At 49.9% G+C, this 17,037-nt stretch overlaps 1 protein-coding gene and 1 pseudogene across 1 annotated transcript; both read left to right on the top strand.

Annotated features, from left to right (window-relative positions):
• Positions 1-6,370: 6,370 nt before the first annotated feature.
• LOC119382327 (uncharacterized) lies at positions 6,371-11,385 on the top strand. The gene is made up of 7 exons (XM_049413077.1): positions 6,371-6,793; positions 6,892-6,951; positions 8,045-8,104; positions 8,492-8,551; positions 9,382-9,441; positions 11,146-11,217; positions 11,302-11,385. Exons 1-7 carry the CDS (start codon positions 6,479-6,481, stop codon positions 11,383-11,385), a joined length of 711 nt encoding a protein of 236 aa, XP_049269034.1. The 5' UTR covers positions 6,371-6,478.
• A 1,133-nt stretch (positions 11,386-12,518) lies between these two features.
• Positions 12,519-13,424, top strand: LOC119381505 (uncharacterized; annotated as a pseudogene).
• The last annotated feature ends 3,613 nt before the right edge of the window (positions 13,425-17,037 follow it).

The raw sequence follows: 17,037 nt of genomic DNA, 5'->3' as shown, positions 1-17,037 counted from the left end.
ATCGAAGTTCCAGTTTGCTGCTAGAGCGACCTCCACCCCCCCCCTCCTCATTTCCGCTCCCGCCGTACTTTCAGGTAGACACATAAAGACGGGCGGGGAGTTACTCCCTTCCGCTTGAGCAGCATTGACGGCAGGGCAGTGACCGCAGCGCGCAAGCGATTGTTCGTTGCGGCCCTCCGCTGCGACGGAGATCGGTCGGAGGAGGAGGAGGAGGAGAGGTTGAGGAAAGGAAAGGCGCAACTTCTGCAACCCTAATTGGGAGCACGGCTCAGCGCCTGTAGGGGAAGGGAGGAAAGGGAGATATAGATGAGAAGAGGGAAGAGAAGGAGAGGAGGAATGCTGTCCATGACCGAGGACGCGGCGGGCGGCTACTATAGCCGGTTGGCAAGTCCAGTGTCCTCAAGGAAGCGAAGAACCGCCTTGAAAACCTGGGTGTGGTGCTTTGCAGGGAAAAGGAGGTCCCTCTGTGTAGCCGCGGGAATACCCTGGCGACGGAGTGCGGCGAGCAAGGCAGCTCGTTGTGCTTGAAGCGCTGGGCACACACACAACAGGTGATCAATTGTTTCGTCTGCCCCACACGCACTGCACGCAGGTGACGAAGCTCTGCCGAGCCGATGACGTCGTGCCGCAGGCCAGGAGCAGCCGATCCGTAGACGCAGTAGAAGGGACCGCTCCCTCCTGGAGAGGCCCCTGTCAGGCAGCCGGGTCGGAGGTTCCAGCCTGGCCACACGTTCGTCGGGGGTGCAGCGTAGCAACAGCCGCCTCAAAGTCAGCCTCGAATAGTCTGAGGCGACCACAGCACGGCAGACAGCGACGGTAGAGTGATGTGCCTTCTTCGCCAGTGCGTCTGCTTGCTCATTTCCCTGAATACCCACATGAGATGGGACCCAATGCAGGGAGACATCGACGCCGCTGGCGAGGAGGGCATGCAGCTTGGTGACCAGCAGTTGAGTTCCGAAGCCCGCCCGTTCCGGTTTCGCGACGGCCTGCAGTGCGGCTCGTGAGTCGCACGCGACAGCCACGGGACACATGGGGGGGTCTGCTGCCAGGAGGTCCACGGCGAGGTGGAGACCGGCCGTCTCTGCGGCGGTAGAGCAGGCATCAAAGGGGAGACGACAGGCGGCCGTTCTGCCAAGGGCTGGCATGACGCAGGCGGCCGTGGCGGAGCCTGTAGCTGGGAGAACGGAGCCATCCGTGTAGACAATAAGCCTACCAGCCAGCTCTTCCTCTAGCTTGGAGGCGACTGCCTGCTGGAGAGCGCAGGTGGGTGAGCGACGCTTGGAGAGCCGACCTAGATCGGTAGTGACTGTCAATGGTTTCACTGTCGGCGGAGGAGGGGGCATGGCTGGAGGCACAGGTCCTACAGCTTCTCGATAGACCTGTAGCAGTGCGCCCATCCGAGATGTTGGTCGACTTTCCAGCCGGGCAAGGAGAGGGCGTCCATCAGGCGCGTGGGCGAGCCGATCGATGTGGAGGAGACCACGCTGCTGTAAGAGCAGGGAGAGGGGCCAGGCGCCCGCCTCTGCCAGGGTGGCTGCCACTTGCGAGGACCGCGGCAGGCCAAGGACACTCCGAATGAAGCCCCTATGCAACAGCTCGAGGCGCTCCAGTTGCCGGAGAGGAAGCGCCACCAGAGGCAAGGCGTACAGGAGCCTCGCGGTTGCAGCTGCTGCATGAAGACGAAGAGCCCAGGATGGTGCGCAGCCGCGGCCGCTCAGGAAGATGCACTTCACCGCCTTCTGAACTCTTTTCACCATCCCCATGGCTTCTTTGATGGCGGGAGCCCAGGACAGCCGGTGGTCGATACGGAGCCCAAGGTAGGTCACTGTAGTCTCCCACGGAATCATGGAGCCATCGATGGTGAGGCGCGCCACGCGGCGGCGCGTTCTTGCCTTAGGGTGCACAAGAAGGGCCTTCGTTTTGGCCGAAGACACCGCCAGGCCAACAGAGGCGATGTGGTCGACCACGGCGTTCAGTGAATCCTGGAGGCAGGATCGGACAGAGCGCAGATTCCTGGTGGGGCCCCAGTTCCACAGGGCGACGTCGTCAGCGTATATGGAGCAGTGGACCGGGTAACGCTGTCCGGAAGGGATGGCAGAAGGCAGATGTGCCAAGGCGACGTTAAATAGGAAGGGGCTCAGGACAGAGCCCTGTGGCACACCTGACGTGACCGGATGTGGAGAGCTGAGAGCTCGGCCGACTCGCACGCGGAAAAAACGGCCAGACAGAAAGCCCTGCACAAAGCAAAGCATGCGGCCCTCCGACGCCCAAGGTTGCTAGTGCCTGTTCGACCGCCAGGTGAGGCAGGCCATCGAATGCACTCTGCACGTCCAAAAGCACTAGAAGGGCCGCTTCCTTCCTGCTTCTTGCATGCTCCAGTGCCGAGACGACGTCACCAAGGGAGTCAGCGGTGCAGCGGTGGCGCCGGAATCCGGTCTGCTGCTCGGGAAAGTAGTCTAAAGCCCTGGCAATCCACTCAAGGCGGGCCAGGACCATTGTCTCCATCACCTTGCAGGCGGCAGAGGTGAGGGAGACAGGCCTGTACGACGAGGGGGCCGAAGCCGGCTTTCGTGCTTTTAGTATCGGCACGATGATAGCAGTAAGCCACGGCGCAGGGAGCTGTCCGCTGTTCCAGACATCGTTGAAGTAGTCCAGTAGCTGGGCCTTCTCGCTGTCTGCCAAATTTCGGAGCATCTGGAATGTTATCCCGTCAGCGCCCGGTGTACTGCGCCGCTTCGAGCGGTCGAGAGACGCTGTCAGTTCATGGAACTGGAAAGGTTCGTTGCACAGAGCTGCCACTCTCTCCAAGGTAAAGGCGTGGTGGTGGATACGGGGCATGCAAACTGACCCATCGGAGGGACGGGCTGCCATGGGTGGTCCTGGTGGTCTCGCCGCAAATTGGCTCGCCAGGAGGTCTGCCAGAGCTAACTCCGTGAGGCCCGACGAGATGGCCACCGCTAGGATAGGCTGACGGATGGTTGGCCCACGCTGTAATGACCGCAGAAGTCGCCAAGCAGTTGAGCTGCGCCGAGAGCTGGAGATGGAACTGCAGACACCTTCCCAGCTCTGCTTCCATCGTCGGTTTGCGTGGCGTCTACAGACAGCATCCAGCCGCCTGAAGGCCGTCCAGTCCTCCGCCCCAGAGCTCCGGATTGCGCGATGCTCTGCTCTTCTTCGCGTGGCCCACAGCTGGAGCTGTTTGAGGTCGGGAACGGGACGTCCGGCTGAGTTCTGGACACGATGGTAGCCGCCTGAGCGCTGTTGGCGATGTGCTTCAGGAAGTCGCCCTCTGCGGGAGCCGCACTGAGCCTTCGAAATATGTCCCAGTTAACCGTGCAGCAAACCCGGGTCCTGGGGGCAGGTCCGGTGTTAGTAGCCAGGAAGATCGGGAAGTGATCAGAACCCCAGGTGTCCGGACAGATCGACCAGGCATACGCACAGCGTTCTGTTGCGAGGCTGATGTCGATAGCTGTTCGCACGCCCCTGCGCACAAAGGTTGGCTCCCCGGAGTTCAGAATCTTCAAGCCTGCTCGCACGATAACGTCTGCAGCGGCTCGACCCGGGTACAACAACGATTCCCACCCCAGGCAGTGTGGTGTCCGTTCAAGTCCCCACAGAGGAGGAAGTCGCGGCCTAGGCGAGCAGTAAGGGGCAGCAGGCTGGAGGCGTTCCATGGCTTATTCGGACGCACGTAGAAGCTAGCCACTGTGGTGTCCCAAGAGCCCAAACGCACAGTCGCTGCACAACACTCCATCGGGCCACTCGTGAGATCCTCAACACGAACTACTGTGTGCGGGATAGAGGTTCGTACGAACACTGCGCACCGGGCAGTGTCTTGGGGGTGGCCATCCACGAGGCACGGTACATCGGAGCACCCGGAGACAGTGCAGGATGTCGTACTACAGTAGCCAACATACCCAGGTAGCCGTAGAGACTCGCTGGTGATGTACACTTCCTGCAGGGCAAGCACATCGAACTCGTCCTGCAGCAAGCGTTCTTTCAGTTCAGAATGCCGCCGCCGCAGCCTGTTGATGTTCCACTGGAGAACGCGTGGGGCGGCGGCTGGGTCCTTGAGGACTAGCCATGATGGCTGGGAGTGTTCTGCAAACCACCGGCTTGAAGGCAGATGGCTTTCAGTGGACTTCCTGATGGGAGCAGCTCGCCGACGGCCCGCAATGTGAGCTGCAGCGAGGCGATGATGGCGTCCCGCGGATCATCCCGGAGTTGTGCCGTGGGCGAAGCAGATTGCTTCATAGCAGGGCTTACGGGGGAAGCCTTGGAAGCGGGGCAAGGCAGCACCGAGCAGGCATCAACCGGTTGAGGAACAGCAGGTGTTGGTGCTGGAGGCGGTGTGCCGGAGACGGCCTGAGCATACGTGCGGGTGGCTGCGCTAGCAGGAGGCGTCGGAAGCTGTGAGTGATTCGCTTCCTGTACCATAGCTCGCACAGCGCGCCTTGAAAGTGGGACCGTAGAGGAGGCCATGATGGTCGCCACCTTGCGTTCCTCTTGCCATTTACGACAGGTAGGAGTGTTTGCAGGGTGGTTGTGACCGCAGTTGACACAACGGGGTCTGGCGCTGCAGCTCTCTGTAGAGGGGTGGCTCCGGCCGCAGCGTAGGCAGCAATTGGCTCGCCGGCAGGTCGCTGTTGCATGTCCAAGGCGGCCACACTGCAGGCATTGCAGTGGACGCGGCCTGGCTGGACGCACACGACACCTCAGCTTGTAGAGGCTCACATGCTCCGGCGGAACAGGGCCAGCAAATCGAAGCGTCACTGTGTTCCCGTTGCGGGCAGCAGATACCAACGGGATGCTCGACTCAATGGACTGTAATAGATCGTCGTCCGTAAGATCGCCCTCCACACCATGCAGGTACCCCGTGCTGTATCCTCGGTCAGCGGGAAGTCGGGCGGACACCGGGATGCCGCAGAGCTCCGTGACACCAAGAAGCTCCTCGATGCACTCCCGTGAGGACACGTCGGCTGCCACGATATTTCGGCGGCTGTTGACTCGCACTTTGATGACGCCGGGCCGCGAAGATAACGCAGACGCCAGCGCCAGACGCGAACTCTGCATGAAGGCACCGTTCGGTGCTGACGGCTTGAATAAAACTGTGCCTGCTACGGCTGGGTCAGCGGGGAGCACAGGAGACGAGGCAAGGGCCCTCGCACGTCGACGAGCGCCCCTTGAGGAAGCCAGCGTGAAATCTTCAGGTGCAGGATCGCTGGCGTGCGGTTGAGAACTAGCTGTTCCGTTGGCGCTTCGAGGGACCTCCTTTGGGCACGGAGATTGCGACGCGGTTTCAGTGTCTGAGGCGTTGATTGCAGGCTTCTCGGGGAGCTGTGAAGTAGAAGGAGCCCTCCGGCGCTTGGACTTGCCCTTCTTCTTCCTAACAGAGTTAACAGTCATCGGCTGCGAGTTTTCCTTCAGAAAAGCCGCGGCGGAGTGTTGAGGAAGATTTGGTGTCGGAGCAGCCATGCTCGGCTGTGACATTCCACCAACGGTCGCTGAAAGCTGTGCGGGACGCGGCAGCGCGTCGCAGCCACCATGAGTCTCCGGCCGGGATGGGTTATGTGCTGGTTGCACATGCTTGCGTGGAGCGTCGCAGTCGCTCCCCTCATCATCGCGGCCTCGCTTGCGAGAGCTAGTGGAGTCCATTTGCTCATCCAGGGTGACCGCAGGCAGCGGGCAAGCGCTGGGGTCAATAGAGCATATTGGAGTTGCTAACTTTGAGCTGGCTGAAGTCGGCTGTTGCAGAGGCGCAGGTTGCGCCATCGGGCTCGCAGATGGGTCCGGCAGCACAGCGGCAACAGGAGCGGCCGAGATTGCGGCAGTAGCTGAGGAGGCGGCGCGTCTCGTCTGCCACAAGTCCACAATAGTGGCAGCGTTTGCTTGAAGGGTCTGACAGAGTCGGAGCTCCTCGTAGCTGGTGGGCACCAGGGACGCAGCTGACGCACTACAAGAGCGGCGATGGCACTTGCGAGGGACGCGCGAAGCGGGGGGTGCAGACTCGGCCATGGTAGCGTTCGTGCCTCGCGGTAGGAAACACGCGACACGAAAAACCACCTAAGGGCGTCGAGAGCACAGTCACAGTCACGGAGGCAGTCTCACCGGGCGACTCGTACTCACAGTATAAAAGAACATACGCAAAAGGCGAACAACACTGGCGGCGAAATGCAAGAGACGCCACAGCGTCTCTCGCATACGCAAGAGCTCAGAAGAACACGTCCGTTCGCTCAGGAGTCTTGACAAAGAGTCGATAACACATGACTACGATCCGGGCTCGTTCTATAGACCGTTTTCACGGGGAGGAGGAGCGTAGCCTCGAACCGGCGCATTTTCAACTCCATCCCCCTCTCCACCGTTCGCCCGCCGCCGCTGGTGTGTGGGAACTCCCGCGTTCTGCATCGCTTTGCGTGTGAGAGGTCAATGTGTTTCAATTTTCCGACGCGCTAAAGCAATTGTGCTGCCGAAAATCGAAATGTCGGACGAGAACAGGTCGACAGGCTACCACTGCGCTGTGTTGGGCTGCGACAACAACTATCGGAAGCGCAAAAGACTGGCAGCCGAAACATGCGAAGTGCACCTCCAGCCGCAGCATGTTTGCGGTTGTAATATGTTCAAGCTGCACCGGTTCCCCGCAGATGACGACCAACGACGGGTCTGGATAGCTTGTGTAAACAGAAAAGATTTTGTGCCATCTCCTTGGGCTCGCGTTTGCTCCGAACATTTTGTTTCCGGTGAACGTTCGGTAACCAACTATGCGCCGATGGTCAAGCTCGGATACCCACGAAAGGTACGTGTGTCTGAATCGATTTCAATCCTTCGCACCTGTGCTTAATTGGCGTGTGCGAGTAGGCTTTAAGATTCGTCATTATGACGCCCATCTTTCAGGTCAAAGTTGGCCGGCGACGGATTGCAAAAATGGAAAATGTGCCGAAGAAGCGGAGGAAGGTAATACTTGTTTTCTCATACGCTCAATGAGAAATGAGCGCCCCTCCGACCGAAAAATGTTTTTCTTTACGTGCTGTACAGCTTTTGAAAGTTAAGCGCATCGCAACACAGATCTCCGCTGATTTGAACCGTTATATTCGCTGTGCTGAAGCGCGCATATTCAAGCGGAGCAATCTTTTAGATCTTCGGCTGGACGCGCTAGCATATTTCGTACCCGAATAGTATCGTGTGTGAGCTTGTGAATTCGGCATAAGTGTCTTTTCGTCTTTCGCAAAGTGCGCGAAAATGATTTAAAACGCAGCATTCGAAATGCCAGCTGTCAGTAATGAACAAAATTTCGCCCTGGATCACGATTCTCTGTATGCTGCTTCTGGCAAAACTTATCACTTCTGGTGCACTGGGGCCAATACTGGAGTTAGCTTCTTCATGCAGTCTGCCTGTTCATGTCAGCACTGTATTGTTTACGTCTGTCTAGAGAGGTGTCGTCTGTATCGATTTAAATTACAAGAAGGCGAGCTCTCCGTCCAGAGCTTTGCTACTCAACCAGTTAAAGCGAGGTTCTAGAAGGGAATAAGAAAAGTGAAATTCCTGGACAGTTCTCTTCTTTTTTTCTTGTGTACACAAAGATGTTACCTTCCTTCTTTTCTAGCTATGCACAAGTGAGGATTCTTCACCTGACCCGAGTCAAGCTGGTGGTGGTGGTGTTGATGTATGTAAAGCTTCTCCTTTCATTGAAAGATGCAAAAGTTATTATTCCACACCAAACGCATATCACAATGCTCTCTATGTTCAAGTGTAATGTGTGTGGTAGCGCATTGATTTTGACGACAAGGCACCTCAAATCGTTCAAATACTGGAGTTAGCTTCTTCATGCGGTCTCTGCTTGTTCATGTCAGCACTGTATTGTTTACGTCTGTCTAGAGAGGTGTCGTCTGTATCGATTTAAATTACAAGAAGGCGAGCTCTCCGTCCAGAGCTTTGCTACTCAACCAGTTAAAGCGAGGTTCTAGAGGGGAATAAGAAAAGTGAAATTCCTGGACAGTTTTCTTTTTTTTCTTGTGCACACAAAGATGTTACCTTCCTTCTTTTCTAGCTATGCACAAGTGAGGATTCTACACCTGACCCGAGTCAAGCTGATGGTGGTGGTGTTGATGTATGTAAAGCTTCTCCTTTCATTGAAAGATGCAAAAGTTATTATTCCACACCAAACGCACATCACATCGCTCTCTATGTTCAGTTGTAATGTGTGTGGTAGCGCATTGATTATGACGACAAGGCACCTCAAATCGTTCAAATACTGGAGTTAGCTTCTTCATGCAGTCTCTGCCTGTTCATGTCAGCACTGTATTGTTTACGTCTGTCTAGAGAGGTGTCGTCTGTATCGGTTTAAGTTACAAGAAGGTGAGCTCTCCGTCCAGAGCTTTGCTACTCAACCAGTTAAAGCGAGGTTCTAGAAGGGAATAAGAAAAAAAAAGTGAAATTCCTGGAAAGTTCTTTTTTTTGTTGTGCACAAAAAGATGTTACCTTCCTTCTTTTCTAGATATGCACGGGTGAGGATTCTACACCTGACCCGAGTCAAGCTGTTGCTGGTGGTGTTGATGTATGTAAAGCTTCTCCTTTCATTGAAAGATGCAAAAGTTATTATTCCACACCAAACGCAGATCACATTGCTCTCTATGTTCAATTGTAATGTGTGTGGTAGCGCATTGATTATGACGACAAGGCACCTCAAATCGTTCAAATACTGGAGTTAGCTTCTTCATGCGGTCTCTGCTTGTTCATGTCAGCACTGTATTGTTTACGTCTGTCGAGAGAGGTGTCATCTGTATCGATTTAAGTTACAAGAAGGCGAGCTCTCCGTCCAGAGCTTTGCTACTCAACCAGTTGAAGCGAGGTTCTAGAAGGGAATAAGAAAAGTGAAATTCCTGGAAAGTTCTTTTTTTGTTGTGCACAAAAAGATGTTACCTTCATTCTTTTCTAGATATGCACGGGTGAGGATTCTACACCTGACCCGAGTCAAGCTGTTGCTGGTGGTGTTGATGTATGTAAAGCTTCTCCTTTCATTGAAAGATGCAAAAGTTATTATTCCACACCAAACGTAGATCAAATTGCTCTCTATGTTCAATTGTAATGTGTGTGGTAGCGCATTGATTATGACGACAAGGCACCTCAAATCGTTCAAATACTGGAGTTAGCTTCTTCATGCGGTCTCTGCTTGTTCATGTCAGCACTGTATTGTTTACGTCTGTCGAGAGAGGTGTCATCTGTATCGATTTAAGTTACAAGAAGGCGAGCTCTCCGTCCAGAGCTTTGCTACTCAACCAGTTAAAGCGAGGTTCTAGAAGGGAATAAGAAAAGTGAAATTCCTGGAAAGTTCTCTTCTTTTTTTTTTGTTATGGACAAAAAGATGTTACCTTCCTTCTTTTCTAGATATGCACGGGTGAGGATTCTACACCTGACCCTAGTCAAGCTGTTGCTGGTGGTGTTGATGTATGTAAAGCTTCTCCTTTCATTGAAAGATGCAAAAGTTATTATTCCACACCAAACGCAGATCAAATTGCTCTCTATGTTCAATTGTAATGTGTGTGGTAGCGCATTGATTATGACGACAAGGCACCTCAAATCATTCAAATAATGCAACATCCGCTTGTTTATTTTATGCAAGTGAATACTTTGGCATCCAACGCAGTAAACTGAGTAGGAATTAGCTGCAAAGAGTTTGCTCGCATAGGATGCTGGCAGTCTAGCTGTTTTGCTCCTAGAGTTTGCCCAGGAAGCATTCTGCACGTAACCAGCAGTTCTTCCTTTATTTATTTTGCTTGATGTTGGCCTTCACAAGCTAGATGCAGCCAAGTGGCTTGTTCCAGCATTACTTTTCACTGAGGTGCTTTGCTTGTATTCTTTTCTTCTGTTCACTTTGCTTGCTAAAAACACTAACCCATAGTCTTCAAGAGCTAGACGGCCAATCTGGGATTTGCACACCACAACCATTCAGTTTATCATCATGAATTGCGAATTAAGAAGTACCTTTCGTGTGATGCGTCACTGTGCAAAATGTGGATGCGAGGAATTTACAGCTCTGCAAACATTGTCAACCATAGAACAGGCTGATTTGAAAAAAAAAAAAAAAAAACATAAGAATGTTTTGTAATTGTAGTAATAAATTACTGATTTGCTGAACCGGTTCAATGTTACACTTTCACCTAGCTGTAAGTTTGTTTTCCTATGTGAAGCGCTGTCCTCATGAAAACACACTGTTGCACATGCACTGTAAATATTGGCTGTTGAAGAGGCCAGTGCAGATCATTTCATAAATGTCGCAGTGTGGCCACGGTTGCAAGCATCATTTAGCAGATAACTTGCATACCTAAGTTGCCTCCCTCATAACATCAGTTGCTACTAGGAGGTGACCTGCAAAAAATTCATTGTGGTGCAGAGCCACAACTCCAAAATTGCGACGTTGTTACCTTTGCATGCATGCAGCACTCTGCTTCTTGTCATGGCACCTATGTAATTGTGCACCTTGTAAGCTGTTGGAGCAGAATACTGACACTTTCGAAAGGCTGTCTGCCATGCACATGGAAGAATAACGAGAATGAACAGTGTGTAAGTAGTGATGAATCGACATGAAACATATTGCATTTGTAATTGGTCAAAAATGAGGTACCTCATAAATCTTGAAAAACTATCTCCTGATTGTTTGACTGCAAGTCATGCCACCACCATGCGTGGGCATATCACATTGCATATGGCGCATACTTTAGCGTTGTTTTCACACTTTAAATGCGTTTCTTCAGAAAAGCTTAGTTGCTATTACTGTAAATGAAAAATCCTTAATCTACAAGCATACAGCCTGTTGCTCAATGTGCACCGTTTCCTTTGCTCCTTTTATTTAGGCAGTCATGCTTGATTTGTTGAGGTACATAAAATGAAAACATTGGGATACAAATGCAGTGATGTGAGATACGGTGAAAACAGGCTATTTGATTTTTTTTTGCTTACCTGTTCATATTGTTATGGGTGCTTCCTGTAGTAAAGTGTGTATTCTGTGCTCTTCTCACTATTCCTTATTTAACTATTTCCTTAGCGTTTTCGTATGGTCTTAAGACCATGGCAGAAATAAGGAACATGTAAGTGCTCATTTGAGATGCCTGTGATTCTGACGTATGGCGTCACCATTGCATTGGTTTTCAGGCCTCTCAGTGCATTGCAGAATCCTTGCCTTCAACTCATGCTGCTGGATCACTACCAGACCATTTTCACTATGTGAGGAAATTTTTTTGCTTTGCTGTTCTGCCCTAGTCTAATGCAGAGCAGTGTTGCACTTCTGAATTATAGCACTTCTTGCAGGTTGCCCCAAATTCAGCAGCAGCGGCAGCCACTGTTGCTGGGACGCAGACTGAGACTGTAAGTCTGAACGATGCATTAGCTTGATTCCATTCAGGTGCATCATGTCAATTAGAAGACATTATAGATTTGTGTTGTTCTAATGTATGTTTTATTTTCATATCTAACAGAATAAATCCTCCCCGTAACACCTTGTTGGTGGTGGTGATGCGGGGTGGATTTTGTTACGGGGTAATTTATTGTTAGAGCAGATTGAGCTAATGCTGCACAGAGCGCACAGGATTGCAGGCCAACAGGACAACGCTAGACTCCAACCCACAACAATAACGTTATCGTCTTCCTCCATTGCCTGTCATTTCAGTGCCTGTGCCGCTGTGACATTTCCATACGTGTGACAATATAGTTCAACATTAAGGCTCACTGCTTGCATGAATGCATGTCGCCACATGTTTCTGGCAGCGACATGCATTCAATCACTGACTGATCAATTATTTCTCTTTGCTGTTAGAGTTCCATGAACTTAATTTACGAAATCACCTGCCACAAATGTACAGTATCGCAGTAGTCACGATAACATGTCCAGAGGTGACTTAATTGTGTTCAGCCGGCGTAGTGTGGTGCGATGTCTGTTCCTGCTAGTGCCCGCCGCTAATCCGAACACTTGTATATCCCCTTCGAGTTCTAATTAACGAGCTTTTACAGTACAACCAACTAACCCAAGTTTCAGTCTTGTTACTGCAGCAGTGTGCTGTAATTTAGCTCCTACAGCTTTGTTGACACGAGTATGCAAACCTGCAGTATATATTATGTGGTTTTGAGGTTGCTCTTTACTATTTCTTGTATGGTATGGTAGAACCGCTATTAGAATTCTCTTTTCAGAAGGTAAATACCTGCACATTACAGTCAGGGATGCCTCATACTCATGCAAATGCGCTAACACCGTTGCTCTAACCTGAGGCATGTGATGACCCTAAAAGCTCAATTGTGACAGCTTTTGAAGTGCCTTGTGGCTTGGTTTTTCCTTTCTGCCTTGAAAAACTTATAGACAGTGGTACCTCAAAGTTCTATGCATTCTCCAACAGTTTTTTTTGTTTTATTTATATAGAAATATATATTTTCAGGTCCGCAAGATCGATGGCTGCACCCAGTGGGAAGTCATAGAACTGACTGACCACAGCTACACAATGCCAGTGCAAATTAAGCCACATGTGACATCGAGAATGTCAGCAGATGACATACAATTTTACACTGGTGTTTCTAAGGAAGTTTTCCACGCCCTTTAAAAATTATCAGTGGGATGTCAGTGCCAACCTCAAACCTCCCATTAGACGATCAGCTGCTTCTAACACTTATGCGCCTGAGACTCGGCCTTTTGTATAAGGACCTAGCTTGGAGATTTAATACCTCTCCCTCTTCTGCTTGCAGGTGTTTTAACAACATCCTCAAATGTCTCCACGAAATAATGAAAGGTTGTGTGGTATGGTTACCAAGGTCAAGAATTCAGAGGAGCATGCCACAATCGTTCATTGACAGTGGACATGGAAACACAACCTGTATATTTGACTGTACAGAAGTAGCACTGCAGCGACCATCAAAGCAGAAAGCCAGGGCACAGACCTACAGCTCGTATAAAGCCCATAACACAGTTAAATTTTTAACTGTTATTGCTCCGAATGGGCTCATAATGTTTGTTTCACGGACATTCGGTGGCCGTGCCTCAGATAAGTATATTGTCAAAAACTGTGGGGTGCAAGAGTTCTTCGTTAAAGGAGATGTCATAATGGCTGACCGAGGCTTTTCTCTGGATCCATACTTGGAGGCTCAAGGAGTAAAGATGAATGTGCCAGCATTCACGAAAGGTATGTCAAATTTGGAATGCAAAACTAAGATAGACATCAATTTTGATCTTTTTATCCCTAGGCAAAAGCCAGCTCTCCGAAAAAGAAGTGACAGCTACACGACGCATTGCTTCAGTGCGAATCCACGTAGAAAGAGCCATCAACAGGCTGAAGACTTACAGGATATTTCAGGGAGTTCTTCCAATCAAATGCAGGAAGACAATCGACTCCATGATTTTTGTATGTGCTGGGCTTTGCAACCTGAAAAGGCCACTCATCGCAAAGTAAGAAATGCAAGGAAGTTGCAGCAAATTGATTGTTTATTGCACAACAGTTTCTCCTAAATGTTCAATAAAAGCACACAATTGTCTGCTACAACACATAAAAACAATTAAAAAAATGGCGAAGCTTGCACTAAGACACACAAGCCTTGAAACAGCGAAACTGGACAATTCTGAAGACTAGGTTGCTTCTAGGTTGTTTGTACACCTTATTGGGTGACGCAGGTTATATCTATGTTCCTTTTAGGCCAGTGCTAGGCTTTAGTTAAGTGATTCTAAGTTGTCTTTGTGTCGATTCTCAGCACAGAGGCTGGAGTCAAATCACAGACAGTCGCAGACAAGACACAGGCACGTGTCGTTGGCGTAGGCTTTCCATAGCTTCGGGGTCTTCTTGCAGCTTGCCGTTGCCTTTCCCATTTCCTAGTATTCTCTCGTTTGTACTCGAGGTCGAACAACGCGGCTTGCCACCGTCGCTTCGTAGCCATTTGCTGGGCTAGCTGTAGCCTTCTTCCTTTTTGTGGACCAGTGGCGAGTAGTGGGATCGACCCAATTTCTGTTGCGCCTACCCATTTAAGATGAAAGTCTTTTTGTACAGGATGAACAACAAACGAGTTGCTGAACAGCTTCGCTGTTAAGAATGCTTATTGCACAACACCAGTAAGGAAATGAATCGGTGATCGCTTGCTCGGAAATCTGATCTAATGGAGTGTTACGAACAGGCTGGAGGTGCGTTACTTTTCGCATACTTGCTTATATTCTGTCAAGTCAAGTTTGCCTTCCACTTCCATTTTCTCGAGGCAAGGTAGCATGTTGCAAAAATAAAATTTCTGAAGCCTTGGCATTGTGTCTTCAATATATTTTGCATTGAAAGGTACACGAACAAGTACAGCTGACTTCAGCGACCACACGTAGAAAAAGCATAAGTTCTTTTGCACACACAGCATAGCAAATTGAACTTGTGAGTAATAACTGTTTGGACCATTTTCCAAGAGCACATACGACCCACTGCGTTTCACAACATCGTACTTTCCATTGGCTATAAGAACACTGCAGTCTTCAACGAAAGGGCACTTGATTTCTAAAACTGCATTGTGGGAATCTATGACTCCATCAGGAGTCGCAGAAAGCCATGGGTAATCCTTGCAGACATGAGTGCCATGGAGCTCAACTTTCATTCCGAAGTGTTCTTCAAATTTCTGTCGAGCCACTTTCTCGCTTTGCAGACCGTGCCGTGTCGCAGCATTTCCATGAAATGTCGGAGTGGTAAGCGACAGCAATGCTTTTTGTGTTGATGTGGTCGCACGTTTCGGAATCCTTTTGATATTTGAGGCGGTAATCCGGAGCCTTCGTGATGTGTGCCACAAAGAAGAATTCTGTGTTCTTGTGGCTGCTTCTAGTGCTGACATGCTTGCTGATGAGAGGCTTACGTATTTTGTGTAAAACTTCAGGCAAGGTGGGCAGTCATCTGGCAAGGTCATCTGGCTATTTTCATGCAAGACATGCGTGGCAGTTGCAGGCTCGTCTGATGGTACTGGAAGTTCCCGCTCTGGAGCAGTCAGTGTTTTCATGCATGAGAGTTCCTGAAATTCAATGCGCTGAGATTATTCACCATGTATTGCACATCAGTCATCATGTGGGCACTAGCATAATTCTAATTGTGCACCCACCAGAACAACACGTTAGACTAAGTATTTCGGTTTATTTTTACTATTGCTATTTGCACATTTCTTTACTGACATATCAATGAAGGCCATTAGATATAAGTTGTCTTCTGTGTTTGCAAATGACACACTGACACTTTCCACGTTAACATTTGCTTATTTATGTACACATCATCCTGAAGGCATCACATAACTATCTCACTTGTGCTCGTTGATTTTTACATTGAACCCCTTTCCAAATGAAACGCTTGGAGTGCACAGCATTACACTAATTATTTCAAACCTACACAGGCTCTCCTGGTCGTATTTTTTACCAACTATGACTGTTGTCCTGGAAAACTCCCTACATATTACTACATGGTCAACTTGTCCAAAATTAGTTGAAAATATGCTTTAGTGATGTTTGTTTCCTTCATCAAGACAAGCCCCGTGCTTGAAATTTTGCATGCAGGCTTGTTCAAGAACTGCTATATGATTGAAATGTGTCTTACCGGGAATGTTTACAAGTTCTTGAAAAGGGCTGTCCTTGTAGAACTGTATGAATTCTGCATCACTGCGAAGCCAAGGAATAGAGGGCAATGTCCTTGTGGCGCTCTCCGTGTCCACTGTCCTCTTTTTCATTTTAAAGTTAATGTCGACAAGGGCTGCTGGTTCTAGGTTTCTTTTGGTTCCACGGTTCCAGGCAGCTGTATTGTCTGTGCAAGTTTCCCCCGGTGAGGCCAGATGATACTGCCAAGTCAATCTTCCAAAGGAGGGCACCAACGTGGCTGCACACTTTGCCTCTCCCTGCCATGCAAGAGCAGCCACTGGTCCTAATCCCACCGTTGCTCTCGCAGCAAACCCACGCATTATGCATCGTCTTGAGTGACTGGGACGCTTGCACCTCGCACTTGAGTAGCACAAGATTTTTGTCTATTTTATGCAAAAGAACTGTGCCAACCCAACCACTCTGTAAATATGTGTACGACTGCATGCTTCGAAATGCTTTGACTTCTCTTAAGTCACATGCCTTCTTTTCCAACAAATAGTATATAATGTGTGGTGTCTGTAGTTGTGGCCATTTCTTGAGGTCATCACACCAGCTTGTTACTGTGTTTGGGTGCTGGTACACTCTGTCATCTGCACCAAAGAGAAGCAACGTCAAAGCTTACGATTAATAAAGAAAATGCTTGGCCACGAGTTGGTCTCATAACATCAACATCCCTCATTTTTATGACACAGCACATGACTTACAATGAAATAAGTGCAATAGTGCCCGCAGCTGGCGAAATGTTCCATCTAAGCTGGCGCAATTTCGATATCAAATTAGCAATTTCCAAACTGCATGACTGAAAGGCCCGCATGACATAAGTATTCCTTGGCGCAGGAATGCGCCTCCGGCGCTTTGTCAAGGGCACGTTCTTTATCGAATTGTCAATTTTGGGACGATAACGGGGGTAGCGTTACGACAACCGCACTTTTTTTTTTCACGCGGCAAACGGGTTTCATGAATAATCGACTCACGTTCGTCAAGCCACGTCGCTAGCTGAACACGTACGCTCTTCATAATGATTTTCAAACTAATACTGGTCAAAAAACAAACTGACAACAATGTTACCAAAAATGGGCGTGCTTTCGGCGTATCGCTAGTGGCGGCTGCTCGCGCCGAAGCGAATTTTCAGCATGCCGTGCTTCCAGGTGTAAAAGAGGCTTATTTTCATTTTCTCATCGTGTTGTTTCTACGCCGAAGTTTGAGCTCACCCGTCGTACGTCTGTTTCTTATTATGCACAACGATCACAGGCCACAAGCTTTTAACGACGACGGCACGTACGAATCAACACAGGCATCGCTGCTTGTGCTCTCTTCGTTCCATGAACTTTGTATTGCAACGTGCCAAGCGGAACCACGTTATCTGTTAAAGATTAGAGTTAAAGATTATAGTTACGTTGAACTTGAATAATCGCGGCAAACAAACCCGA

Source organism: Rhipicephalus sanguineus, chromosome 2 (genome assembly GCF_013339695.2).
Source record: "Rhipicephalus sanguineus isolate Rsan-2018 chromosome 2, BIME_Rsan_1.4, whole genome shotgun sequence".
Taxonomy (NCBI): domain Eukaryota; kingdom Metazoa; phylum Arthropoda; class Arachnida; order Ixodida; family Ixodidae; genus Rhipicephalus; species Rhipicephalus sanguineus.
The sequence above is the reverse complement of the archived record's forward strand: the minus strand, read 5'-3'. Positions and strand labels throughout refer to the sequence as shown.

Excerpts from the sequence above, each read along its gene's own strand:
- LOC119382327 (XM_049413077.1), top strand. The coding sequence starts at position 6,479 with ATGTCGGACGAGAACAGGTCGACAGGCTACCACTGCGCTGTGTTGGGC. Across the intron at positions 6,794-6,891 it reads AGCTCGGATACCCACGAAAG|GTCAAAGTTGGCCGGCGACG; the intron begins GTACGTGTGTCT and ends CCCATCTTTCAG. Across the intron at positions 9,442-11,145 it reads CTGTTGCTGGTGGTGTTGAT|GCCTCTCAGTGCATTGCAGA; the intron begins GTATGTAAAGCT and ends ATTGGTTTTCAG.